This window comes from Aythya marila, assembly GCF_965140915.1.
Source record: "Aythya marila genome assembly, chromosome: 10".
Taxonomy (NCBI): Eukaryota; Metazoa; Chordata; class Aves; order Anseriformes; family Anatidae; genus Aythya; species Aythya marila.
The window spans coordinates 368,487-395,466 of record NC_139051.1 but is presented as its reverse complement, the minus strand read 5'-3'; the positions used below and the strand labels follow the sequence as shown (position 1 = coordinate 395,466).

At 51.8% G+C, this 26,980-nt stretch overlaps 1 protein-coding gene and 1 long non-coding RNA gene across 2 annotated transcripts in view; both read right to left on the bottom strand.

Moving 5' to 3' along the window:
- The window catches only part of PLXND1 (plexin D1), an 81,241-nt gene extending 66,042 nt beyond the window's left edge, over positions 1–15,199 (bottom strand). The window contains exon 1 of the mRNA XM_082768125.1: positions 13,382–15,199. Within this exon, the coding sequence (XP_082624251.1) occupies positions 13,382–14,731 (1,350 nt within the window). The 5' untranslated portion in view covers positions 14,732–15,199. The remainder of the gene's footprint in view (positions 1–13,381) is intronic.
- Positions 15,200–17,181: 1,982 nt separating this feature from the next.
- LOC309881942 lies at positions 17,182–23,506 on the bottom strand. The gene is made up of 4 exons (XR_014318211.1): positions 23,371–23,506; positions 21,139–21,279; positions 20,259–20,333; positions 17,182–18,249 (listed from the first exon to the last, which is right to left on the bottom strand). It is a non-coding gene; the product is annotated as an uncharacterized lncRNA (long non-coding RNA).
- Between the last annotated feature and the right edge of the window lie 3,474 nt (positions 23,507–26,980).

The window sequence follows — 26,980 nt, the reverse complement described above, 5'->3', positions numbered from 1 at the left end:
TGCGCGCTGTGCCCCAGAGGCAGGCTTGCAGGATGTCGGTTTCGGAAGGAAGTCTGCTGGAAACAGAAGGAGGAAGAGGAGTGGTGAGGCAGCACTCAGGAAAACCATGAAATGTACTGATTTTTGTATCCTGTCTTTGTGACCTTAAAAATAGTTCTTAAGCAAATATGGGAGTTTATTTCTGAATCAAAACCAGGCTGCAGTTCGGAAAGAAGCCCTGCAGCTTCTGCTTTCAGCAAGCAAGCTCTTCCTTACTGTACTACAGAGAGCCTGAAAGCTTTGCAGTGCAGCAGTGAGAGGAAAGCAAACCCACCCCTTTCATGCATCATATCAGAGTGGATTAAAGTGTTGGCTCCTAACATGCCTGGAGTCCTGGGAAAATGACATAGCCAGCGTCCGATAATCCGCTCCAAACTTGTTGATTTGTGGGACTTAGCAATCGTCTTCATAGGCTCAAAATTTGGCAGTTGCTCCCACACAACTGACATTTTCAGGCCATTAAGTTCTGTGATAAAAGGGCTCTAGCCTTATCTCCTGCCTTCCTTAACATAAACCATTAGGCTTTTATTAACATTTAGGTATGACTCAGGGAAATCTCTGATTGCAGACAGAATATTGAAAATAATTTGGATATTGTCCGAAGAGAATAGCAGGGCATGGATTCAAAGCTGAACAAGGAGAGAAGCTAAAAACCAACGTGGAAATATTCCACAAGCTCCATAATAAAACGGGCAGAGTGAGAGATGGTGGCCAGCAGACTCGGTCGCATTATGAAAACAGAAAGCACAAGCCCCCTTCTGTGTCCGGCAGAACCCAGACTCGGCCACAGAATCCCTCCCCAGGCACAGCCTATTCATTGCGGAGCCCTCCCAGTGTTGCCAGCAGTTTGTACACACAATCATGCGTTTATCTGCCAGAGTGTTGCAACCAGAGCTGTCAAAAACCAGGCTTTTTAGGATGCCTGGAGGAAAATGTCATCGTTAGAAGAGGACTCCACTGTTAAGGCACTTGAGACGTAAGCGGTCTCTAATTGTAGTGCTGCCGCAAAGGCGGGCATTATCAGAGAGCTCCTCTGACTTCCCATCATGTTTTTTAGGCAATGGGAGGCAAATCAATGTGCACTCTTGACCAGTTGAGGCACTCAGGCTGAGCACCGCTGAAAAATTGAATCTTGCTGCATTTTTCTCAAGAATCATCCACACTGAGCAATCAGCACCCACACTGCACAGCAGATTTCCTTAGAAAAGGCTTAGAATTACATTTGCACCCTGTTTTTGCTGTTTACTCAGACTACAAGTTTCTTGAGCAAGGAAGCAGCCATTTCTGCTGTGTTTTGCACAATGCCAGCCCTGGCCCACACTGCTCTGATCCAAATGAGGGTCTGTCTGCTCTCAGCTGTGACCTGGACCACGTCCTGTCTGCAGGGAGCCACCAGCGGCCGCCTCGGCCCAGCACTGTCCAGACACAGGGGGCAGATTCCTGGTGCCGTAAACTGGCGCAGCCCCACCGATGCCGGCAGATAGCATCTGGCCAGATGTTACCCTGAAGGGCCTGAAGTGTGTGCAAGAGGCCACTCATGCGGCTCTTGGGACCACTTCTGCCGACCTCCGTGTTTATTTATGTCCCAGGAGCTGCAGCCGCTGCGTGCAGCCGCGCTCCCCGGGTGCCTCCCACCCTGCATGGGTGCGAGCGGGAGCACCGCGGCCCCGGCACCACCACTGCTTGAGGACAAATCCCAAACATTGCAGGGAAAGGCACACTTCTCACACTGCCATGAAGCTGCCCCTGGCAGGGCAGGGGACTAATGACAGCTTAACCCCAGGTTTTACTGGAACATCACTTCTGCTGCTGCATCCTCAGCCCACGTATCAAGAATGGGGAGGTCGCGCTGGGCTGGCCGCCGCGCTGTGCACAGAAGTGAGGCTCTCCCCTGCCTCGAATAAAGCCAGGCTGGCACCGGCTGCTCACAGCCCAGCACCCGAACCGCTCCTGCCCAGCGGCAGCCTTCCCGCCATGAGACAGGAAAGTTAACGGCTTGCTGAATAGCAGTAATTGCTTATAAAAAACTATCAACAGATTCCCTCTGTCAAATCCCCATGAATCACCATTCCCTTGACAAACGAGCATTCACTGTACCAAAGCCAGCGGCATCCAGCAGAATAGATGCATCGGTTGCACAGAGAGAAAAATGACTGTATCAGTTCAGCAGCTCCTCCCCTCCACAGCAGACAAATGTCACCCCCACGCCAAAAAGCGTCTCTTTGGCTTCTGCAGAGTTCCTGATGCCTGGCAGTTTTTCAGCCTCTCATCTTCATTTTTATTTTACAGGAGAGCTTTTCTTTTCCTGTCTTATAAAACTCATTTTTTCCCTCTCCCTACTCTTGACTCAACCCCTTTCCTTCCTGCCAGCTCCTGACATTCACTCTCCACAATTTCCCCTGGGAAACACCTGATTGAAACGACCAAGGAATTCAGACCAGTGTCCCTCAGATTACGCGAGCGGAGCAAATAATGAGTGAAACCAAGCAAGCACAGTAACAATCACCATTAGGAAAGGCCAGCAGCAGCAAACACTGCAGACAAGTGATTCTCCTGGGACTTTTCATCCCTTTAAACCTGCTCAGCAGTTGCACAAGGATTAATCAGGATTCATTACAAGCAGCAGCAAGAGGTGTGTGAAGGCCTTGCTGCTGTTCGTCCCAGCGTGCCCGTATCACTAGTTCTGCCTTTCACTAGTTTCTGGAGTTTTCAGCAAAGACCAAAGTGCTCATCTGTTGTAAAACGAGGGGCTAAACACGCTGTGCATCTGCAGCCAGACATGGGACCAGGGCTGACCTAGCAAGCTGAGCCCACCTACTGCCCAAAACCAAATGAGGAGCTGTTTCAGAAGGGAGCCTGCAAAGGCACGGAAAGACCGAGACCTTCAACCAGCTGATGGCCAGACCCAGCTCAGATCAAACTGCTCACATCAGCCCTGCACCTGCCCACAGGGGTACCCAGCACTGTGCCCCTGCTCTTGCACACCCTGCAGAGATGGAGCCACGGGCAGCACCAGCGACTGAACGGGGACCCACTCGAAGCAGAGAAATGCATCCCTTGAACTGAAATTGCATATCCTTCATGCTGCCAGGAAGACTGGTCAAGCTTATTATGCTGGTCTTCATCCTGCATTAAACACAATACTTCAGATTATACAATCAAATCCCCCCGGAATGGGCAGGCAGAAGGATTAACGAACAACAGGCTCCAGAGGGGTTGTCACAGTCAAAACAGCAACTACTGAAACAGCAGGAGTTTGTATGTATGTCCTTTAAATCCCCCCTGTTGGAAGCACCATTCCTCTGACCAGTTCTGCAGGGACAAAGAGGAGAATTTATCAGTGCCTCCTTCCACGGGCATTGTGGATGCTCTGAAGCATCCCCGTTGAAATTGTTTGGAATAAGACGTCTGATTTATTCAGACTGTATTTTCTTAGCTGCTCTTTGCTGAGGAGAGTCCCCTCTTCTACCACGCGAGCTGTGTTTCTCATTTATGCTTAGCTTTGGCTTCAGTAACCACAATTTCAAAATATTCGAGCTCTTTCCCACAAGAAGGAATCCTGGGTGAACAGTCAGTTTGGCTCCTCAATCTTCAGAGGTTATTTTTTTCTTATTGCTACTGCTAATACTTAGCACTTTACATCTTCAAAGTGCATTGAAGGCATATCTGTGCGACCGTGCTGAAAAAAGCATCCATTAGAGTAACAACTTCTTACCTAGCACAACTGGTCTTTTGCATGTGTCAGTTCAAATCTGCTTCATTTAGCCATAGTTTCTAGTAAATATTTTCCTCTATTTTCCTCATTAGCTCTGCCAAATCAATTAAGCTCTGAGATAATAAGCAGAATTCTGTTCTTATTTTATGCATCCTCAAATAAAACCTGTGTGCTTCCCTGATTTGTAGCATCACTCCCACAGTGGCATGCGGACGAGGAATCCTCCGCAGGGGCTGCCACGCGCAGTGTGTGCTCAGAAGTCTTGGTAGGGGCAGTCAGAAACAAAGCAATGCCACCTGCTCCTGGCACCCAGACAGCTGGAGAGCTTGGCATGCAAGGTTAGAGCAAGTCTTTCTGCTCATTAAGCTAGCCATCTGAACATACAAGTGATGAAGGCATAACAACCATGCTTTAAGGGACACATGCACATGCTGCAAAAAAAACATACCTTTTTTTGACACAAAAAAATACACTTTTTTTGTACATGAGATAGAGACCTCTGCCCTCATTTTTAGGACCGAGGAAATCCAAGTAATAAGTTGAATGGATGGCTATGAAAAGGGAGAAAGGATCAAGGTCTGGACACAGGATATTCTGACCTGCAGCCAGCCCTTGAACTCACACGCAAGCAATTGCACAAACAGCACCTGTGTGAAGCAAAAGACTTTCTCCAGGCTTCTCTCTGAAAGCACTGTGTTTATTCACTTACCCATATTTTATATCTTCACTTCTTCTTTGGACATCCTATGCTATTGTACTTTTTTTTTTTTCCAATTAGAAAATTAAAATCTGCAGAATGATTTCAAAATTTGTTAAAGAAAATGGTCCTGTTGGATTCAGCAACTGAATACCTCTCCTATTTGGTCAAAGCATGGAAAGCTTCCTCCTTCTCTATCATTTCATATTTTTCTCTGCTGCCTTCCAGATTTGCAGAAGCCAATGTTTCCAAAACTATTTGGGAAGATCCACTATATATTGCAGCTCATTGTGGCACCAAATTTCAGCACAACATTACACTACAGCTAGAAGACTCCAGGGACTAGCATCGCAATTACAGTTTCTCCCCAAAGCTCGAAGCCTGTCCTCAGCCCCTTGCTGAGGGGGGCCGAGCAGCCCTTCACGGCTCAGGGGGGTGGTGTGCTGACACAGAGCTGCCCCGGGAGAGCTGCGCAGGGACACGCGCCCATCTCCACCGGAATCCACAAGGATAAGCGCAGGGAAACCACCTGCGTCAGCTGCTCTCCAGATGTGGACATCTGTCCCCAGTGCCTGTGTGCTGCACCAGCTGCCTTTCTGGACAGAGAAATCAAGGCAGCTACCGTTTCCTCCCCACATAAGGACCCTCCACACCGACTGCCCAAATCCCCACCTGAACCCGCTGCCAGCCGGCACGGACCCTGCAGCTGCCCAGGTGACTCCAGCACCTTCCAGTTAAAATCATGATCTATGAGAAACAAAGAATGACAGGGATTCACAGTTCAACATCTTTGGAAACTGCTATTTTGTATAGTATTAAAACAAAAACAAACAAACAAAAACACCCTTCTCACTGAGTGCTATCATCATGCTCTAAACTTTTCCCAAGTCCTTCCAAAGAGAGAACTCTATACGCAGACATTTTCTAGAACACACCAGGTTTTCAGTGGCTCACTTTAATCAGGCTGTCCACCAGAGATGGCTTTTGGCCACTAGTCGCTCCCAACCCGTTAAATGTTGGCAGCGGTCAGCAGACGGCAGGATGAAAATCTAATAGCTGAAGGGTTTTTGCCCCAGAAGCGAGGAGTGTGATGCAGCATAATACTTTAAACAGAGATGAGACAGAAGCAGGAACACAAATTCCAAATTTCCTTCAAATAACAGAGGTACATCTTGTAAAATCCAGACTTTTAGACAATTTTGCTTCTGAGTTAGAATTGAAAGATTAATACTCCTATGCCACTAATAACACGTAAGCTGCTGAAATCCTGTGAGACCAGCAACCCTCTAACAGTTTGGGCTCAAAAAATGCGCAGCCCTGTTCCACAACCAGTCCAGCCCCATGAGACTGCTGCTACTCACAATCATGCTGCGTTCCGAGGAGGACAAAGCAGAAAGAGGCCCCAGCAAGACAATACAGAAAAAGCCTGAATACCCACGCTCACCCTCATCCACCCTTCCTCTGAAAAACAACACGTCCTCAAGTGGAGAGGGAAGCGCAGGGCTGGCAGCTGCAAGTCAGCCCTGCTCAACGCACAAACCACCACCACTGCACTCCTGCTGCCACAGGACACTGCATCCCCTGTCCCGGGGATGTCCTAGTCCCACCCCAAGCACAGGTCTGCATTTGGCATCTCCATGCACTCCCCACACTGGACGAGTCCTGCTCGTCACTTGGCGGGTGACGAGGCAAAATCACCACGGGCTTTGGGATCAGCTTGCCTCATCAGCACACCACGCCTGACAAGGGCTCACCCAGGCTCTTTTTGATACAGGCCCTCTCGGAGCAAGCCATCCCCACGGCTGCTGGCAGAGCTGCTGCCCAAATGCGGGAACCAGCACTGCTCCTCTGCTCCAAAATGCCAATAAATTCTGCTGGTCTCTCCCCAGTTGGAGATTGCTGTCGACAGTCTGCCACCTCCTCCACTTGCTGCAAGGTGTGAGATGCCCACTTGAGAGGAAAACAAGGACCGAAGTATTTTCTTTACCTACCCTACAAAACAAATAAATAAATAAAGACAGAAAAAAGCAAAGCAGATCCTTCCAGCAGGTGCCTGGGTCAGGACATCCCCCTCCCACGCTGTGCTCTGCCTAAGCAGTGGCACAGCAGCACCCCAGCACATGGGACCTCGGCTCAAGTCCTGGCACTGCCGCCCATCTGATCAAGGACAAGGCATCGATCGGGTGGTCTACCACTGTACGTCCCCCATGTGAAATGAGGGCAATAGCACTCCCCAAGCACAGACCTCTGCACAACCCTGAGGCCTCACAACAGGAGATGCACAACTGCAGGTGTGCAGGGCTGCCGCAGCACCCTGCATCCCGGCTCCTCTTCCCCTTTGTGCAAGGGGCACAGTGTGGGGAAAAAAGCCTTCAAACATCAGACACATTTTGTTCCCCTGGCCCAGAGCTTTCACCCATCCATCACCTCCCTGGTGTTGTGACCACAGTGCAAAGGGCTGCTCATGCGTCCACGCCTGCAGCCCTGCTGCTGTGGGGGCTGCAAGGCGCGAGCTCGCACACCGCGGCACCGGCCGGACTGGGACTCCCAGCCACACTGCTGTAGGTAGTGCACGATGGCACTCAGGTGTTTGTAACTGATTGTTTCCAACTGCTGCTGGTTCCAGCTTGCCTTGTGTTTGCATTAAATTACCACAGCCAGGGGCTCAGACTTATTATGTTTCCAGCAGCTAGCTGGAAGAGGTCATCAGACCAGAGTATCGCAAGTTTGCAGTTGCCTACATGTTTAAATAGATGCCTAGCGGGATTTAGAAGCAGGCTGAGAGAGGTGTTTTTATAGCATCCCCCGGCACCCATCCACATCTCCAGGTGCCTTGTTCACCTCTGCCCCAAGCCCTGCTCATCTTCTGTCTCAATCACAATAAAACGGACTTTCAAAAATCAGAAGAGAGATGCCACAATTCCTTCACTTCCACCCACCAAGACCTCACAGCCAAGCCAGCGCTGGTCAGATCTCCTGAGGAGCAGTTTCATATTTATCTGCGAGCTCAGCGCCTGCCCTGGAAAACATCCAGGGCTCTGCAAATGCAAGTGCTTAGAAACCCCTGAATGAAGGGACAACTGCTGAGATGTGCTCACCACCTTCATATGACTGCGTGGTCACCTCTCCAGACTCCCTCTGGCCGTGACAGGCAGCGACTGTGGCTGACATCGCACCTCCGTGTAAAACACTGGACTTGGCAAAAATGGTTCTTCTGTATTCCACCTTAGCCATTACTTAGTTACAGGAGATTTGATGAGCTCAGTTGATTAAAATTAATCTGAGTTTGTGTTTATCAAGGACAACAATACCTGTGCAGCTGACTGCGGCTCTCTGGAAGCCTGCAGGGGTGGCTCTGGTTCCCCACAGCCAGGGAACGCCACTCCCATCCCGCCTGGGCCAGCAGCAGCCGGCAGCACTGGCCCCAGGGCTAGAAGCAGGCCAGGAGCCACCTTCTGTTCTCTCACCTAAAGCAGACAGTCTCTGGTTTCCAGGCACAGACATTTCCGTGACTTTGACTGGATTTCCCTTTGCAATGTGCTTCACGTGAGATGCAAGCAGGCGTGAGCCACAGGGACTCCCACAGACATGCTCCCACCCTGCCTTTGGCTTCCCAGGGACACCCCTGCCCCACACCAAGAGCGGGGGCACTCGCCCGCCCCCAGGCACACTCTGCCCATGGACCATCGAGCCGAGCCCCTCCCTGGAAGGACGAGATTCACACGGCTCCTGTCCGGCATTTGCCAGCTGCCCGTGTGTGCCTAATTCCCGGTAAAAGGCTGTCATGACACAAGTTTCCAAGGAAACATATCTAGCACCTGCCATGCCTAGCTAATACCTGGTGAGGGTCAGCGCAGCTGCTCTGTACCCAGCTCAGGGTCCAAGCTGACGTCCTCCAAACCTCAGCGAAGCTCAGCCTTTGGCCCGAGCCCCTCCCCTGGGTACCCGAGGCCCCAGCAGCCACCCCTCAGGCAGACTGGCCACTCGCTGCCCAGGCGAGGAAGGCTTGGGAGAAAACCTTGCCAGGCAAGGTACACTGACATCTTGTAAAGCAACACCCCGAACTAAAACAGACGTCACCGATACGACTAACTTTGTAGTAACGGGGCGTTCTTCTCTTCAGGTGAATGCTAGCACCTCCAACACAGCACCTTCTGTGAAAAGCAGAAACGAAGGTTGCTGCAGGAACTCCTGCCATATCTTAAAGTACAAATTAAGTGTAAATTCCCAATTTCCCTTCTTGGCTAATCCTCTAGATTTATGTGAGTAGATGTAAGGTTAGAGCACATTTATTTTCATGTTTGGAATTTATAAATTCGTATAAACCGGCACTTCAAAGTAACTCAGCTCCTATAAAACCCAATCCCACAGAGACACCACAGTGCTTGGACAGCAAGTAGATGCTTTGTCATATTCCCACGTGTATATGAGTTTTTTTTCTTTGGGAACATTTTCTTACTGGTTTCAAACCACATTTCCAAGCACAAGCATTCATATACTGAAATTGTTTATACAGTCTACCCAAGGAGTTCATTTTATTTAACAGCCCGTTATAGTAAAACTCACTGGTGGGTATCTCATCATTACGCCACAAAGCACTGTGTTCAATGAGCATGCAGGATCTGACACAAAGCCACAAGAGCCAGAAACTTGAGAATTAATGCTGAAATGCATCATTATCCCATGCCGCTGTGCCTAAATTTTTCAGCATAGAAAACAATTGGGTTTTTCAGCCTTTTTAGAGTTGCAGACCCCAAAACATTTCCCAGGAGTGATGCACATCCCTGGGTAGCAAATCTAAATCTAAATATAAGGAATATGAGTCTGCTTTCTCTCATTATCTCTCAGGGAGTTTTTAGGAGAGCATGGAGCTTGACATGGAAAACCACAGAAGGCAAGTAGGGAGCCTGGTGAAACCGGGGCAGCTTTACCAGCTCGGCTTCCCTCAAGAGTCGTGGCTGGCCATGCAGTTCATTTTATCCTGTGTTGATCTCAGACCCCTACATCAATGAGCGTCTGGGCACGCAGCAGGAAGGGTTGCAGGGACACCTGGACATCCACATTTGCTTACCCTTCTGCTGCTGCTGCAGCTGGGACCACGGAGCCAGAACAGCCTGGTAGCTGCCTCAGTTTCCCTGTCCAGAAAGGCAGACGGTGCAACACACAGGCACCGACCACAGCCAGAGGGTGCCATGCGACTGTCCTGCAGTAGGGCACCCAGGGAGGCAGCGCGGGGAACCGGCCATCCCCTCCCCTGATGTGGTGCTGCAGGCATCCTGCTCGGCCTCCCCAGGCCGGTTTGCACAAGGGCACAGGCTCCTGGCAGCTGCACCACGCTCCAGCTGTACCGCGGGGCTGACCCTCACACCGAGCGGGCCACAGTCCGGCTGGGAAGAACAGTTCAGAGATGAAGTTAACCCACTCGGTGTCCCCAGGCTTCAGTAAGCACTGACAGCACATTGCTGCAGTTGATGTTTAAGACAGGCTGCTGAAGAGATCTTACATCCCTCCTCCATTCTGAAGACTGAGGTCCAAATTTGATCCAGGCTTCTAGCAGTAAAAACAGGGCAGTGACTTCATGCAGTATTTCATCTCAGCTGCACGCGTTACAAACACAGCCTGCTATTTGATATAAAATTAATTACAAAAAAAGCTACTTTTGCTGTGGGAAACCAAACCTAGAGCTCACCCACTCACTCTGTGCCCATCAAGAACCAAACCAAACCAAATCCTTCCCTGGAACATCCTCCTTCCCCTACGCTGCTTCTGCTTATCCATCTCCTTGGTGACTTTTTGGTGGCGCTCATCAAGAACAATCAACCAACCTGCTGACCTAGACCATGCTCCCCTGCACACTTTCCCCACGTCTCACAAAGTCATTAAGCACATGCTTAATTGCAAGTCAGTGCTCCCATGACAGGGACAGGGCACCCCCCAGGACACCGGCCCAGCCGCCAGCCTGGGAAGACACAGCGGCCGCAGCTCCCGCTGCCCGGCTGTCCTGGCAGCCCCCAGACACGGCTGGTGTGCCTGGAGCCAAGGGCTGGCGGCAGCGGCTGGGAACTGGGACCTGGATCTGGGCACCAGCACCGAGCCCTCGCATGGTGCCCACCTCCCACCGTGTCACCTGCCACCACGCCGAAGGTAACGAGCCTGACCTGCCATCGCCCCGTTCTCCCAAAACCCATCCCTCATGCCCGAGTGCCGCGGCTCCCCGGCTGAGTCACAGCTAAGTGCTGCAGGAGAGGAGCATTCAATTAGACAGAACAACACACAAGGGGGCAATGATTTTCCTTTCACACCGCATTACGCCTAACAGCCAGTGCTCCCTATTTGTAACAACCGACTACTTCAGCCTAACATGTATTCGGAATGAATCAGGTCATCATTAGATTTTCATTTTTTTTCCAGAAGGAGCTTAAAACCAAACTACCTAGACTACAGGAAGAACTAATGAACCACAATTTTGATAATACCGGTGCACCTATCAGAGATGCATAGGCAAAAGAAAACTTGGAAACCCACTAACGGCTGGAAAAGTGGAGCTTATAATGGGAAGGCAGCTAGACACTGATCTGCACCACTGAACCAGCTGCTGCTTTAATACATTTTCCTGCTGCGTTCCCAGGGCTGGGACAGAAAATGTATTAGAGTATTTCATTGTCTTGAAGGTGGAAATTGATGTTAGATTTTTGCAGCACAAAGAAACACAATATTACAACTCTTCTCTTGACACTGCCACTCTGGGACTTGAAAACGAAAACAGCTTGTTAACTTGTTGGCAATTCTAATGATTAAGTAAAAGGCAAAAGGAAAAAAAAATGAAAGGCTCTCCTTCTGACTGGTAGGAAGGCTTCCCAGCAGGCTTGGTCAGCGGTTTTAGAGAAATACGCTTCAAATAAATGGGAAGCGTAGAAATATTAGGCATGAACGAATATTAATAGTATGCTTCATTTATATCCTGCTGTACTTGACATCAAAGGATCTCAAAGCAGCTTTACAAATGTAATCTTTCACAACACGTGAGCTAGGCTTCTGAATAACAGTAGTAGATACAGGAGTGTGCCTCAAATCAGGAAACTGAGGCACCTACAATTAAATGACTGGCTTGAGGACAGCCACACAGCACCAGATAAACCAGAACCCCGTTTTCCCTGTCCACCCTTTATAATCACCAGCCTTACTGCTGTTTCCATTTAAACAAATTTTCTTGCAGCCTGATCTCACCACAAAGCTAAACACAGCGGGTGTCTGGTGACTTCCCTAGGACTGGAAGCTCGGAATTTTCTAGCTCGCTCCCCTGAACCTCACATACCTGACTGCTTACCCTTTCAGGGACACAGACTTCCTTCGCAGAATGAACTGACAACATACTTCTGGTTGTCCTCCTCCACCAGCCACAGGGCATTCAGAGGAAAGAACCGATACCAGGACTACACTTCGCAGTGCATCCACATTAAAGGCCAGATTCAGAGATGGAGAGAAATCTCATCTCAGTGAGCTCAGGGTCTCTCTGGAGTCACTATGGAATTAACTGTCTGCATAGCTTATTGGATATGGCACTTGATATTTCGAATGTTATTACACTGCTGTTACTTGTAATTATTTTCCTTAATAACAAAAGTTAGAAAAGGCAGTGTTTTCTCAACCATCGAGAAGCGCTGAGGGAGCTCTAGGGAACTGGGTGTCTCTCTGCCATTGAGTTTCAATTAAAACTGTGCTTCTAACTCTTAAGCACTCTCCAGACTTCTTAGCTGCAGTGCCTCCTCTCAACCCGTGTGACAGAGATGCTACAATCCTGCAAGGTGCTGAGTGTCAGATTTGCAGGGATGCTGAGCATCAGCCCCGGCCAGCAAGACCTGCGGGTGCTTTCCTGCCCTGTAAATAGGATTCCCGACTCCCAGTGCCTCCTCTGAGAGCCGTGACCATGCCAAAACTTGAGGACTGGGCTCCTAGTGTTTAATGCGCTGACTCTTTGTGGAATTAACTCAAAAGCCAGGACAACTACCAGATTGCCTGGCTGTCAGGCAGCTTGTAGATTGCCACCAGGGAAAAACTATTCAACTTTGCTAGAGTAGGTCTACGAACCAGTGCATTAAGACTACATATTTTAACGCAGCATGGAGATGCCACACTAAACACTTCGGTTACCATGGGAAACCTTTCTCTCCTTGCCACTGGCATTGCACAGGGAAGCCCAAGCCCAAATGCTCTATCTTGCCTTTGAAATCCAACAGATGTTTTTACGATCTTTGATGGAGCTGAGTTATGCATCCTTCCCAGAGGAAGGGAAAAATGCACTGTTAAAGCAGCTCTTTCTCTTTCTTTGTTTCTCTCTCTTTCTTTCTCTCCAAACAGTGCACGTCTTTGGTGAAAGGGAAAACAGCCGTCTTTATCCGGCGTTAACATTTACGTCCACTTGGTAACAAATCGTGACAGCGGCAAACTTTTCCCCCGAACGCAACGGAACAAGGCCGCCTGTGTGCGCGCCTCCCCTCGCGGGGCTGCCCGGCCGCGGCGGGACGGGACGTGGGAAGGGAACAGCTGCGGCTGGCGGTGCTCCCCCCCCCAGCCCCCTCCCGGCCGTGCAGGGAGCGCGGCCGGACGCCGAGCCTCTGAGTCACCGCCGGGTCTCTGCGGCACGGAACGTGGGAATATCGCTGCCCCGGGACGGAGCCCCGCGGCGCACGCACGCAGCAGCGCACACGCGCTCCCTCCGCTCCCCCGTGCCGAGCGCCGTGCGCGCCTGCCGGGGGAGGCGGCGGGACCGGCCGGCGGAGCGGGGCCGCTCGGGCGGCAGCGGACGGGGCGGGCCGGGGCCGTCGCCCCCCGCCGGCCGCAGCCTCGGGGCGCCCCGTCGGCGCTGCTCGAGGGCGCTGCCCGGCGTCGCTCCCCGTGGCGCCGCCCGGCCCGGCAGGTGCCCGCCGTACCTGGATGTTGCGCTTCTCGCAGGCAGGGCCGGTGCCCTGCACCACGCTGTCCAGCACGGTGACCATGCCGGCGGCGGGGCTGACGAAGCAGGAGTTGCGCGCCGCCCGGATCGTCTCCTCGATCTCGGCGAAGCGGAAGATGCAGAGCGCCGAGAGCGGCCGCCCGCCGCCGCCGCCCGGCCCGGCGCGCTCGAAGACGCCGAAGAGCAGCTCCTCCTCGGGCGGCGGGGCCGCGGCCGGGCCCGAGGGGCTGCGCCAGGCCGCCCGCGCCGGGAAGACGGAGACGAGGCGGGTGAAGGCGTCGGCGGCGCCGCCGCAGCGCAGCCCCAGCTGGATGTAGGACTCGGTCAGCTTCTTGGTCTCGCCGCTGCCGTTGAGCGTGGCCTCGGCCGCGTCGCCCAGGCAGATGCGGGCCAGCAGGCTGTGCGAGGGGCTCTCCTTGTCGCCCGCGTTGGCCTCGCTGTTGAGCGCCAGGTAGGCGTAGGGGCGGCGGGCGGGCGGCGCGGCGCCGCGCTGCAGGAAGGCGCGCACGAAGCTGAGCTTGTGGCGCGCCTTGGCGACCTGCTTGATCTTGAAGATGTTGTCGTCGGAGGGGTTGATGTCGAAGGTGAAGAGCTTGGCCAGGTCGCCGCGGGCGTTGAGCGCGCGGATGGCGATCTCGGGCGTGTTCTCGAAGCGGTGGTCCTCCAGGCTGCGGTTGCGGGGGAAGAAGGGGCTGCCGAAGCCCGTGTAGGTGGCGGCCACCAGCAGCCGCGCCCCGCCGCCGCCGCCGCCGCGGCGCAGCACCAGCCCCACGGTGGAGGCGTTGGGGTGGTTGGCCGCCACGTTCAGCATGCTGGGGAAGACGGTGACCGCGTCGCTGCCGCCCGGCGGGAAGCGCACGGCCACGGCCGAGATATTGGTCATGCTGCGGAGCTGGCAGAGGCCCTGGTAGATGGAGCCGCAGACGACGAGGACGCCCTGCTCGGGGTCGGGCTGGAGGATCTTGTTGTAGTTGTTGGTGAGCACCTTGGGGTGCTCGCAGGAGGCCTGCGGCAGCTGCGGCGCGTGGCACAGGGGGCTGTCCAGCACCGGCCCCACCGCCGCCTCCGCCTGCAGCGCCAGCTCGCCCCCCGACAGCTGGAACAGGCGGTTGACGGCCGCCAGGTAGACGCGGGAGCCGGGGCCGTCCAGCGCGAAGTTGTTGGTGGGGGTGGGCGAGAGGAACTTGCGCTGCACCTCCAGGCCGGCGGCGCGGCCGGGCAGCAGCAGCGGCAGCAGCGGCAGCAGCAGCGGCAGCAGCGCGGGGGGCCGCGGCTCAGCGCCCGCCGCCGGGGCCGGGGCCGGGGCCGGAGCCGGAGCCGGAGCCATCCCGCCGCCCGCGCCGCCGCGGAGCCGCCGAGTGCATGAGCCCGCTGCGAGCGGCGGGAGGGGCCGGGCCGCGGGGCCGCTTCCTGCGGGGGCTGCGCGCCCGCCGCCGAGCGACGCCCGCGGGAAGTGGCGGCCGCGGCGGGTGCGCGGGTGCGCGGCGCTGCGCGGCGGGGGGCGGCGGGGCGCGCTCACGGCCGCGCCTCCCTCCCTCCGCCCGCCCCCGCCCCCGCCCTTCTTGGCGTTACTCACTTCTTTCTTATTCGGGGTTTGTCATGTGAAGATGATTAAGTCGCGGGTATTTTTCTCCGCGCCGCGGGCCGGCCCCGCACCGGGCGGGGGCACGAGCGCCGCGGTCCCCCTGCCCCGGGCACGGCTCTGCTCCGCCGCCCCGCTTCTCCCCAGCCGGTTTCGCGCAGAACTGGCGGAGGGGCGGCCGAAGGACGCGGCGCCTTCCCCAGCGGCGGAGCGGAGCGGGGGGGGGGAGAACGGGTCCCCCGCCGGCCGGCCCCGGGCAGGGGCGCGAGGAGGCGGCGGCGGGGCCGGGGCGGGCAGGGACGGAGCGGGCAGGGACGGAGCGGGCAGACGTGCCGGGGGCTGCAGGGCCCGTCCCGTCCGGGCGGCCGCGCCCGCTGCGGGCTGCGAGCCCGGACGGAGCGGGGGGCCGGGGGCAGCGCGGCCCCGGGGGAACGCCGGGCACGGCCGCGGCCTCGGGTCGGTTCCCGGCCCCGGCCCCGGCCGCGGGCAGCTCCCCCGGGAACCGGCCCCCGGCGCGGGGAGCGGCGTGCGGCTCCTCAGGGCCCCACCTCCGGAGGGAGCTTTGCCCGCACGAGGAGCCAAAGGCAGAGTTCGGAACAGGACCGCGCGTCTCCTCTGCCCTCCATCGGGCTCTTCTTTAACTGTAGAAAGGGAATGAATAAATAAATAAATAAGAGAAAGAAGCGTTGATATTTCCAAATTCCACCCACTGAAATGCACGGGGTGGGGGGGATGGCCCCGAGATAGCGCAGCCTCTGATCCGCCCTTCCTTATCGGCGTGGGAACGCTCTACCTGGGTGGGTGAAAGTGTAAATTCACATCCCCGGCAGCTCTTCCCACGTCCGTGGGCACGCGTGCTCCCCCCCTTGTGGGGAGGGATGCTCTCGGACCGAGGAGCGCGGCCAGGTAAGAGTACAAAGAAAGCCACGAACGATCCTGCGGCAGGAGCCTGCCCGGGCTGCACTCTGTGCAACAGATGCTTTGTTTGCTCAGGGCTCACAGCCCCGCAGCGTGAGTGGAGCGGCCCCGAGCAGCTGCCCAGAGCAGCACTCAGCAGAGCCGCCCAGACCCCAGGCAGGCGCCGAGGGGGCACGGGAGGGCTGCAGGGCGCTGCAGTACCCCGACCCTTGGCACCCTGGGGATGCTTGCAGCCAAAGCAAGGGCAGAGCTGAAAGCCAGGCACGTGGCTTTATCCTCAGTGTCCTCGTCTCAATCCTGAGTTTCCACTATGAGCAGAGACCCAGCCGGAGCACCCACGTGTGGAGGAAAGCAGAGGGGAAGCTTGTAGCCTTGCTTTCACCATGCAGCTACAGCTGTGTATCATTACAATGACACAAGTCTCCTTGCAATAGGGGAGTGTAGGGGAGTGTGTCCCCTGCACAGGGTTGAGTACAGAAGCACCTCACCATCCACAAATAGCTGTCAGCATTTAAAGCAAGGGTAGGAAATCAGATGAGCCCTGGAAAGCTGTATTCCCTCCTGTCCCCAAGCTGTGCCTTGCCACCCTGCCCGTTCTCGTGGTGCTTATTTTCATTTATACAAAACATGGTAGCGAGGCTGATGAGAATTCTGCACGACTTCTGTTCTGGAGAGGAAAATCCTCTGTTGTTGTCTAATCTCATTTCTACACCTGCCAATTTTCCTCACCCCCTTCCTGTCCTCCTCGCTCTCTTCAGAGCACTAATTAATACGCAACTGCTTTGGCCACGCCATGTCCACCAAAAAAGTGCATTGAATTAAACGTTGTGCTTTCGTGCTAACTCATTGTCTCTGGTAATCATATCCTTAATTAGTAGAGTTATTAGCTGTTTCTGAATGTGGGACTCCCAGTTGTTGGATCTTTTTTTAAACTACAAGATAGCAATATTTAAATGTGATCGTGTCTTTAATTGCATAGAAATAAACCCCCATGATCCCAAACCCTTAATCTGCCTATTTTAGGATTTCTTATGGCTGCTTATCCTGATAGTAGAGCATCTTCCATGTGGAATCAGCCTTTTAAGGCATATTAAATTAGGTTCCAGATTACAGTCAGTTAAAAAAAAAATATATAGGCCAAAGAGCATACGAAAATGTTTGACTTACCCAAAGGTATTCAGTAGTTGCTTTGTAAGAAAAAAAATCCCCCAGGAGCTCTGACTCCCATTTCCTATGATGAGCAGTTAGCTACACTGATACAATTAAAGCCAAAGTATTTGTGGTATTGAAGGATTGTTTGACAAAGATTTTATTGTTGTTGTTAGGAAACAATCCTCTGGTAAGATGCTTTGAGGGGAATATTTTCCAGAAATGATTTCCCACCCCTATTATCTGGGCTGCTAGAAGCTCTAGTGAGTATTTCAGGGTAATGCTCCTAATGGAGTAGTAGAGGTTTTTAAATCTCTCATACACAGATCTCACCATTATTTTTTTGTTCAGGAAGAAAAAAGGAAAGGTCAAAATTAAACCACATGCCTCCTGCAATAGGCATTCACCCCCCTGCCAAAATCCCTTCTCCTGTGTGACTTCTGTGCAGGTTTAAAGACAACAGCTTTTCAGATATCTCTGTGGGGGAGAGGGGCTGTGTGCATAAGAACTCAAAAACACTTTAATTATTAATAAATATATTTACACGAGAACAGTTTCCCTTTAGGGGAAACATGAGTTACTCATGCAATTACTCAGGTTATATTGACTCAACACTGTCAAAGAAAAAAAAAAAAAAAGGACCTAATCACTTTAATACAGGGGGGCATAAACATCTATTTATTTAGTGGGGTTTGTGTGCAAGGTAACCATAAAGTGCCCTGTGGATTTGGGAAGAAAACTCGCCCTTGCACATGGGAGATGGTGAAGTTTGACTCAGCAGACGTGCACGGGACAGGCTCCTGGGGCTACCTCTGCCTCTGTGCAGGGACCCCGTGGGTACCGCAGGTGCTCGGGGCTGGGCTGCACGGGAGGGCAGAGGCGTGCGGGGCTGCGTGGAGCAGCCTCAGTCCTGCTGTGGGTACAAGCCCCAGACGTGGTGGGCTCCTCACGTCCTGGCAGAGGAAAGGCAACGCTTGGCCTCAGTCACACAGGAGCTGCCACTGGGCACTCACCCACCTGCACCAGGTCACGTCAGAATACACGGCTGTTCCGGGCCAGACAGCCAGGTCTCACGTTTGTCAATCTTCACACCTTGCCTCTAAGTGGGGTCTTCAGTTTATTTTCTATGAGATTGCAGGGCAGGTTAGTGAGATGAGGCAGAGGCAGGACAGAGGATGCCAGGAGGTCTCCGGGTGCTGAGGAAGTGCAAGGGGAACTAAAGGTGAGCAGAGATGCGCTCAGACACAGAGAAATCATTACCTGCACAAGAACTGCTCCTGATCACCGCACTTACCTGATGCTGTCCAGTCCTGCCTGCCACCCGGCTTTGTCCAGTTAGTTGTTAGTGCCTGGTGTCATCAGGCTGGATGCATCAGCAAAGTGCTCACAAATGTACTTCAGGGCACTCAAATAACAGAGGGCTTAGAAATAGACTGATTAGCAATTCTCAGTGTATTTTTGGATGAGTGTGGACTGGGTCCCTATTTTATTGTTACTAATCTGTATCGTGAACACAGCTCATGGAGAAGGAGGCCAGGCTGTCATTACTGTTATTACTAATGATTTAGCACACTGGGATTCTGCTAGGTGCTTAGCAGAAAGATTAAGGCAAGGTCCCTTCCCAAACGTCCTTTAATCTAAGCACGAGCTGTGGTGTGGGCTCAGGCTTCACTGCAAATGGCTGTTGCAGGAATTGCACTGGCAGGTTCCACTGCCACCGTGTTGCTGGCTTCCAGCCCTGGTCTGAGCAAGGGCGAGAGGGATTTATGGGGACATGTGGCACTTTCTGAGAAGAATCATGCTTTTTTCCCCTCAAATCTCTTTGTTTTCGAAGATGAACCTTTCCCAGTGTAATATAGAGCAGAGTATGTAATGCAGTCATAACCTTGTCTGCAGCATGCAGCCAGCTGACGTGCTCACCGTGAGGGATTCGCCTCCAGAGAGGAGCTGTGCAGACAGAGGTTGTGAGCATGAAAAGGTCTCCTTCTGGGTTAATGATGGATTCAGTACTGGTGAAAGTTCACACACACACAATAATGGCAGGATTTTCCAGACAAGGAGGTTTATCACCAGGCAATAAAAAATGTATGTTTTGTAGGCTGTGCTGGGATTTGACACCGTTGCTGAGGATGGAAAGGAGTTTTGGTTTTACAGGCTGGGCCCTCAGCTGGGAAGCAGCAGCAGCAGGCTCCCCACCTTCCCACAGGACCACTTTGTGACCTGCTGCCTTTTGGTTTTCTCTCTAGAGGTTAAGAAAGGGCTCAGCGCTCACTGCCCCCCCGGTCTCACACCTATCAGGGCTGGAAGCACAGCCAGTAAGCTCAAACATGTCTCCAGCTCTGCTCTGCGAGAAATTGAGCGTGTACTGGGGCCAGCGGCAGTGCAGGGGGGGGGGCAGGGAGCAGCCCCCGGTGCTGCTCGTGCAGCGGTGTGCCCGGGGCGGGGGCCCGGCCCGCTCACGGACTCATGCTGCCGCCGGAGCCACGGCAGCGCCCGACGCAGGGACGGCCGCGTCCCGTCCACGTCAGGCCCCGGCTCTGGTCCCGCTGCTTCTGACTGAGTTCCAGCAGCGTGGGATGCAGCATTTGGCTCCCAGCAAAGGAAGCGAGCGCAACATAAAGCAGAGCATCCCCTCGTGGGATTCGCAGCGGGGGCCGGGCTGATTGTTCAAAACAAAGCATGGCCGCTTTGGAAGCGAGCCTGCTTCTTACCCCGGGATTCGCACACGAAGCCCCTAGCTGACCCACACGGCAAGGCCCTGCAACGACAGCCAGCGGGGCCAATCCCACCAGCTTTGTTCAATGTCCCCCGCCAAAGCCTGGAGGAAGTTTTTCCTTATGAAGTCAGGCAGGATCGTGCCACACTCTTCGCAATATGCTAACTTTCCAGTGAGCAGTTGCTCAATACGTGCTTAAGTAGACGGGCCACTACTACCCGTTAACCAAAACAAATGGGAAAGGAGGAAAGCTTACAGCACAACAATTGCTTTCAATTAGAGGAAATATCTATTGCCAAAATATGTCAGTGGGATTTGACAGACTACATTTTTAACTGTGTACTACTGAAGGGCTGGCTGCACTAAAATGCAGCTTAAACTAAACAAGGATTTAAACCCTTCCCTTCTTTCTCATGGAATAATCACCAGGCTGTAAATACATTATTACAGTCCACACAGCCCTTGTTAATTCAGAGCGATTTGACTTACCTCAGTAGTTTTGACTCTATTCTCTTCCATGTTTGCAGGACTTGTTGAGGCTTCAGCACTGATGTTCATTAAGTGCTTTTAAGTGAAAGGGAAATGTGGTTAACTTTATAATTATTGTTTGCTTTGTACACCTTAAAACAAACCTAATCATTTTGATTAAAACCTCACAAGTTCTGAGTCAACTCTCTATTTGGCGTGTCCAGCTCTAAGCACTCTGCTGCACAGAGCAGACCCCCAGAACAGCTCCAGGAACATCCTCAGCCTAGCAGGCCCTGCCACCAGCAAGCCTGTGTGTGTCCCTGGTGGCATCCCAGCCCTGCAACAGGCCCAGTGCTGGTGCCAGCCCAGCGGCCACGGCCGTCACCTGCCCTGAACCCAGCCCAGCAGATGCCGCTGGACCCAGGGCCCGTGCAAAGTCTTGGGCTTCTGCCAAGGTCAGCTCCAGCTTCAAGTCACTTGTCAATGCTTTAGCTCTAGGTCAGGCATCCAGCCCTTGCCAAACCCAGCCCAGTGCACGGTCCCATAGCTTCTGTATCCAGCTGTAACGCTGGCTCACGGTCTCTGCTAGCCCAGTCCCCAGCTGGTGTTAACCCCAGCCTCCCCATCTCAGCCAGTCCCAGCCACAGGGGGCCCTGTTAAGATAGCCCTTGACAGCATCATCTCAATGACTTACTGTGGCAGTAATTATCATTCACAGCAATAAACTGAGCATATCAGCATCTCTAACCCTGACCCTGCCGGGGGGCCTCACGGCATTACCGTCCCATCCTCCAGCACCCTGACCTCCACCCCAATGCCATCCCACCCTGAATTCCAGCCAAGAGCCCCCCTCCAGCCAACCCGCCTGCTGCAAGACCCATGCCCTACCCTGCACCCTCACCTGGACACAAGTTCTGCCCAGAACATGCCTGTGCCGCTTCTAATAAGGGCAAGGTAACACCTGGCTGTTACGATAAAGTCCTCCTCAACCTCGTTGTTCTCCGCACGGGACGATCAGGTCCTGCAGTTCTTGCACTGTGCCCTGGCATTTGAATGGAGACGTGGGGTCAGCTTCTTGCAGTATCTTACCAGTAATTAGTAGGTGTCAGTTACAAATGTGCCCATCCACTACTTTTTACTAGGGAACCTAAAGTACTTTCATACCTATATCTTACAGTGGCCTGCTATCTGCAATTTGTAGATAAATCTTTGATGTGTGGAGTCCAGCAGCATATGTTTTACATTGCCTCTAATAGCTGTCTTTCAGTATAATGTCGCTTGTGGGGTGTCGTCTGGTATTGTATATTTTTGGACATATTGTAAACAGTGTGATTTCGTTCTTGACATTTCTGTAGTGACCTCAACAGTCTTAGAGGTTTACACATTTCTTATGTGCAGTCAACACATCCATTAATCTTAAAGATAAGCAAAAATTTAAGTCTCTCACACACATGTATATATACACACCCCCCACCCCCCAAGGAAAAAAAAAACAACACATAAGCACATACACATTTAAAATGCCAGCAAGTCCTATGTTGGATTGCTTGTAGCATTCTGGATTTTGTCGCAGAAGAGCACTAGTAAAGAGAGCTAGCAGGCAGGTTAGGCTGCCAATATGCTATGTAGAATAAGCATGCTTGCATGCATGTGAATGTATTTGCGCCTGAACTCACCACAAAATCAATATTGTAAAACAAACAAAGTTTAAAAACTGCATACTAATGGAAACATTCACGTGACTCTTTAAACTAGAGAAAACAGCTTTTTCTTTGGATTATGAGGGTAGCCTGGTAGAAAGACACTCTTTGCTCTACACTCACAAGCAGTTGTGACCCTGAAACTGAGCAGCAAGAGTGCTAAAGCAAAAAGAAGGGGCAACCTGCTGGTACAGCTGGGGAAAGTGAGAAAGAAGAGACAAACAAACAGCCTAAATAATTAAAATGACCTTTCAAAACTCACTGATTTAAAATGTAAACACCATAAAGACTGTACGTCTGACCCCTGAATATCAGCTGTTCCATCTTGCTAAGCAGTGGTCTTTTTGCTATTTTCACATCCACATCTCATTGTACATGGGCATACAGTGTATTTCAGGGGTTGTGGATGTCACAGGAGAACTCCCCCCACAGGAGAACTCCCCCTTCTAGGGGGTCTTCTACCCCCAGCAGGACAGAATGAGTCAAACCAACAACGTCACCCTACCCGAGCTTAACACAAGGGACGTGTTATAACAGAGCAGAGCAACCACTTCATTGAACTGGGGCCTCCTTCTCCCTGGAAAGGCTAGGAAAAGGGCATCAACCCTATGCCTCATGGTGTTCACCTGGAGACAGGAAAAACAAGCTTTAATAATGAGGGCTAACAAGCTGCAGGTACTGGCTCTGTGCTGAAGGTGGCAGCCCAGGGGTGTGTGGCAGCAGGGTTTCTTCTCCAGGACTGCCATAAACCCGTTTTACTGATGTTGTCGGGCCAGGTTCGGGCTCTGGCAGCTTCTGGGTCCTCCTGGAGCTGGAGCTGCAGACCCGCAGCTCCTGCTGCCTGCCTCACAGCACCGACCCGGGGCAAGCCCCCAGCCCTGAGCCTCAGCCGGCAGGAGAGTCGACCCTGGGTCTGCTGGGGTTATGGCAGGAAAATGTGTTTCGCTTGATGACTCAGGGGACCTATCATGAAACACTGGGCTTTTCCCCTCCCTGTCTGTCAGGCTCCTTCAGGCCAGGCAGTTACAAACCCCAAATTTTCTCCTACCCCAAGAGCTGCTGGTGTGCAAGAATTAGCTGATGGGTTTGGGCCAGTTCCCAGAGGAGAGACATGAGCAGCACCAAACCCACTACAGCTGGCACACATTAGGCTCTTGCCTGCAGCCCATGCAGAGGTGCCCAGGACAGAGCAAGCCACCGAGGTTTCCGTAACCTGGAATCTGACCTCGTAATCTTCTTATCTCCCTCCCGGTGCTTTCTGTCCTGTCACACAGAGAACAGCTTGTCATACAGGGCAGATTCTTTTAACCTCCTTAATGGTACTTTTCACCTTCAGGGTCCTCTCATGCACAGGGTTTATCTTCTGATCGATATTACTCTTCTAAGTGATGTCTATTTAAACCCGTGTTTAAAAAGAAAACAGCAAAACTTACTTCTGGTTTCAATCAAAGCCATCAATCAATTGTCCTGTTCATTTCAGCCTTGTTGAGCAGTGTTTAGCCTCCTCTGAGCAGCACTCACAAAAGTAGGAGCCTGGGGACCGGTCCCTGAGCTGCTGCGCACGCTGAGGTTTCCTATCCCACAAGCAGTCCTGTTTTCATCAAGCTGTTTGCTAAGCTGTTCGATAATCACGGCTAGCAGGGACGACAGAGCGCGGCCCACAGCAAACAATATCTTTGTTTAAGGTCATTCCTGGGACTGCAGAAAGGAAGTGCACGTTGTTCCCAGCAGATCCAGTGTTTCTAGGGCTTTCAGTTAACCCATCTGTGGCACCAGTCCCCACTCAGCAAAATTGTACTGCGCTCCTCTCCCTCTCGCATGAAACCTGCAGAGTAAGCACTGCAGCAAGAGTGGCAGGATCTGGCCTGGTGGGTGCTCTGATGCAGAAGGTTGAATAAATATTAGTGGTTAAACTAGTAATTAACTCACCAGTTGAAATATCCAACAGAACCCATGTTTTACTCCCAGTTGATGCAAATGAGAGTTGATTGTAAACAACTCATGCCTAAATTATACCTTAGAGAATCTGAGTAACACAGTTGGCCTTGCCTGAATTATTTCAATGAAAACAAGGCAGACAAATGAGCGTAATTGCCCAACTTCTTTCATTTGCTAGCTTTTGCCTTGCTTAGAAACTCCTCCAGCTGGACATTCATGCCAGGTTTTGAATGTAAATGTACCTCTTGCCTCCAGATTGGCACTGTTAGCAAACCTGTTTTTCTTTCCTTCTTTCTACACAGAAAGCTGGGGGAAGGGGAAGTAAAAAAGACAAGAGACTGTCTGTGGCCCCTGTGCCAAAGGAACATCACACTCCAGCTCCCAGACAATCATTAAAGGAACCAGTGGCCAATACTTTTGTTCCCGTGCTGGGGTCTCACACTTAATTAGCTTCAGATCTAATAGCTCTGATCCTACACAATAGATGGGGAAAGAGAGCAAGAGAAGCTGTATCAGTTCACTTATGCCACTTCACTTGTTGCACAAAACTTTGCATCCACTTTGCATGGGGACCTAATCACAACTGGCTAGAGCTCCTTGCTGCCAAATCAGACAAAAAGAGCCAAGGTCTGCTTGCTCCAAGGGGGCCAGCTCTTCCCTCTGCTCATGTGCCTCTGTGGACTCAGACAGCAGAGGGAAGCATCCCAGGAAGCTACTGCAGCATGAGCAGACCTAGGAAACGCCAGGTAGCCAGGGAAGCTGTCCTGGAGCAGACACAGACCTGCACAATGCCCAGCAGAGGTGCAGACAGACACTGGGCACGTTGCCCACTGGGCACACGGCTGGCTTCAGCTCAAGGTACGCTGGCTGCCCAGGTGTGCTCTGCTGTTGTGGGGTCTGATCACCCTCATTCAGAGGGACTGGGATACTCCACAGTCATCACACATGCACAGATGCTGAATTTTAGCCTCTGCTTTCACGCTGCCAACAGGTGGGCTCTGCTTGCTGTGACAGCAGGTCTGCGTGCAGTGCAGGAACAGGAATGCAAAAGCATCAAACGCCTTTACAGCAGCTTCACCAGCTCATCCCCACATATGTTGTTTACCAGGATTGCGGTACGGCTGCTGTGGGGAGCTGCCTGTTGCAAGGCCAGATTCCTAATTTGTTGGGAAGAGCTGTGGGGTTGTACTGGCTGCTCAGGACCAGGAGAGGATGGTTTGCAATTGCATGTTAATCAGCCCTGACACAGGCAATTGCCAAGAGAGCCACAAAACAGCCAGATCACAAGGTGGCCATACAGATCCCTGGCTCTGTACGTATCAGGAAAGAAAAGGAAACATGCTGAGAGCATTCGAAAAAGGGGTTTGTGCACTCATTGCCTCTTTCTTAGGGAACAAAGTCTTGTTTGCAAGGTATCTACTGATGCAAATATACTTCAGGAAAGTATTTTTGTTTTATTAGGGATAATTAAGAGCTTAGAAGTTTGACACATGATCACTTATCTCCCTGATTTGGGAAAGGAAGATGCTTCATTTTGAGCAGCCCACTGTAAGACCTCTTCCCCTCAGAAAAAAAACAAATCCAGTCTCCTCATCTCTTTTTTCCCTTTGCTGCACATTCATTGACTAATGAATTCTCACCAGCTGTAACATTCATCTTCACACTTAAATCAACCTTGTAAAAGTCTACTTGTCCGTAGTGAGTAATTCTTTTGATGGGTGAGTAATTTGTCTCTGTGGAAGGGCTTACGTTTGCTTCATGTTTTTGCTGCTTGGGATAATGTGCAGTGGGAGTCTGGCTATTTTGCATAATTGTATACTTTAACTAAGTGCCAAGGGAACTCAGGCAGGGGTGGGTAGTTTCATTTCTGTTATTAATGACAACTGAATAAATAAATACAAAATAAAACAATCAAATTTTACTTCCTTTGTTGTCCTCCCTCTCTCCCCACCCCCACTCCCCAGCCGTCCCAGTAAAGGATACAGTAGACAATACAATGGCTGGGAAACTTCCATGGCAATTTTTCAGGTGCTTCCTAAAATGTCTTCCATTAAGCATCCCTAGAGGTCCAGTATTTGCGTGATTATCAGAAGGAAGGCGTCTGGTTGTTCTTTTGTTGCTGTTTGGTAGGATTTTTTCTTTCCTGTCTTCTTCCTTTTTCTGTTTCCTTCATCTAATGGCTTCTTAAGACTCAGCAACCCACATTTTTCCTTACAGAACACAAGAAATAACATCCCTCATTTTCACACTTCAGAGAAGAGACAAAAGAGACCTCTTGGCAAAATGTCAGATTGTGTGACTGATAACACCCCCAATCACTTCAGACTGTGACTTGTGGCTACGTTAGACTCAGATGTGAAAACAAAACACATACATTTTACATTGACCACTTCACTTCATTCTATTAAATTAGGACTAGTCATTAGCTGGTGGAGATGGAGAAACATTTCCATCAAGAATCAGGGCCAGGGGATCGTGTCTGACATCCCCTCTCCTCCCTCCCCCAGCCTTCCAGCATTTTCCCTCTAGAGACATTGGTGTGAAACCAGCTCACATGACAAATTAAAGTGATTCATAACCCAGCTGTAGCCTTTGTTGACAAGCCCCATCACAAAGCAATCATGCAGATTTCATGCATCCAGAGCATGCCAGGGAAGAAGCCTGGTTAGCAGCATGGATGGTACATCCCGAAGGGGTCTGATACAACTTCGCTGAATTCATCTAGGGCACGTGAAGGCCAAATGGCTGTCACTTGACAGCAGTTAATAACATATCTTTAAAAGGGGTATTTTCTACACTAAATTAAATTTCCAAAACATTACCATACATCTTCAGCCTTATCTTTTTGTCTAGATTTTTGGCTCTATCAGTCTTCAGACACACAAACAGGGATTATACAGATAAGACCACAGCATGGTTCATTCTGGCAGAGGCTTATCAATCACCGTTAATTAACTTAGTGGATCCATAAACTAGACAATTCAGCAGCAATTCCCTTTTCGCCACCCAGTTACAAAAAGCTTAGTGACTGTTTTTAGCACACATCCTCTACAGGCATCACAGAGAAACGCTGTGCTCAGCCTATTTCAGACAGCACACAAGTGC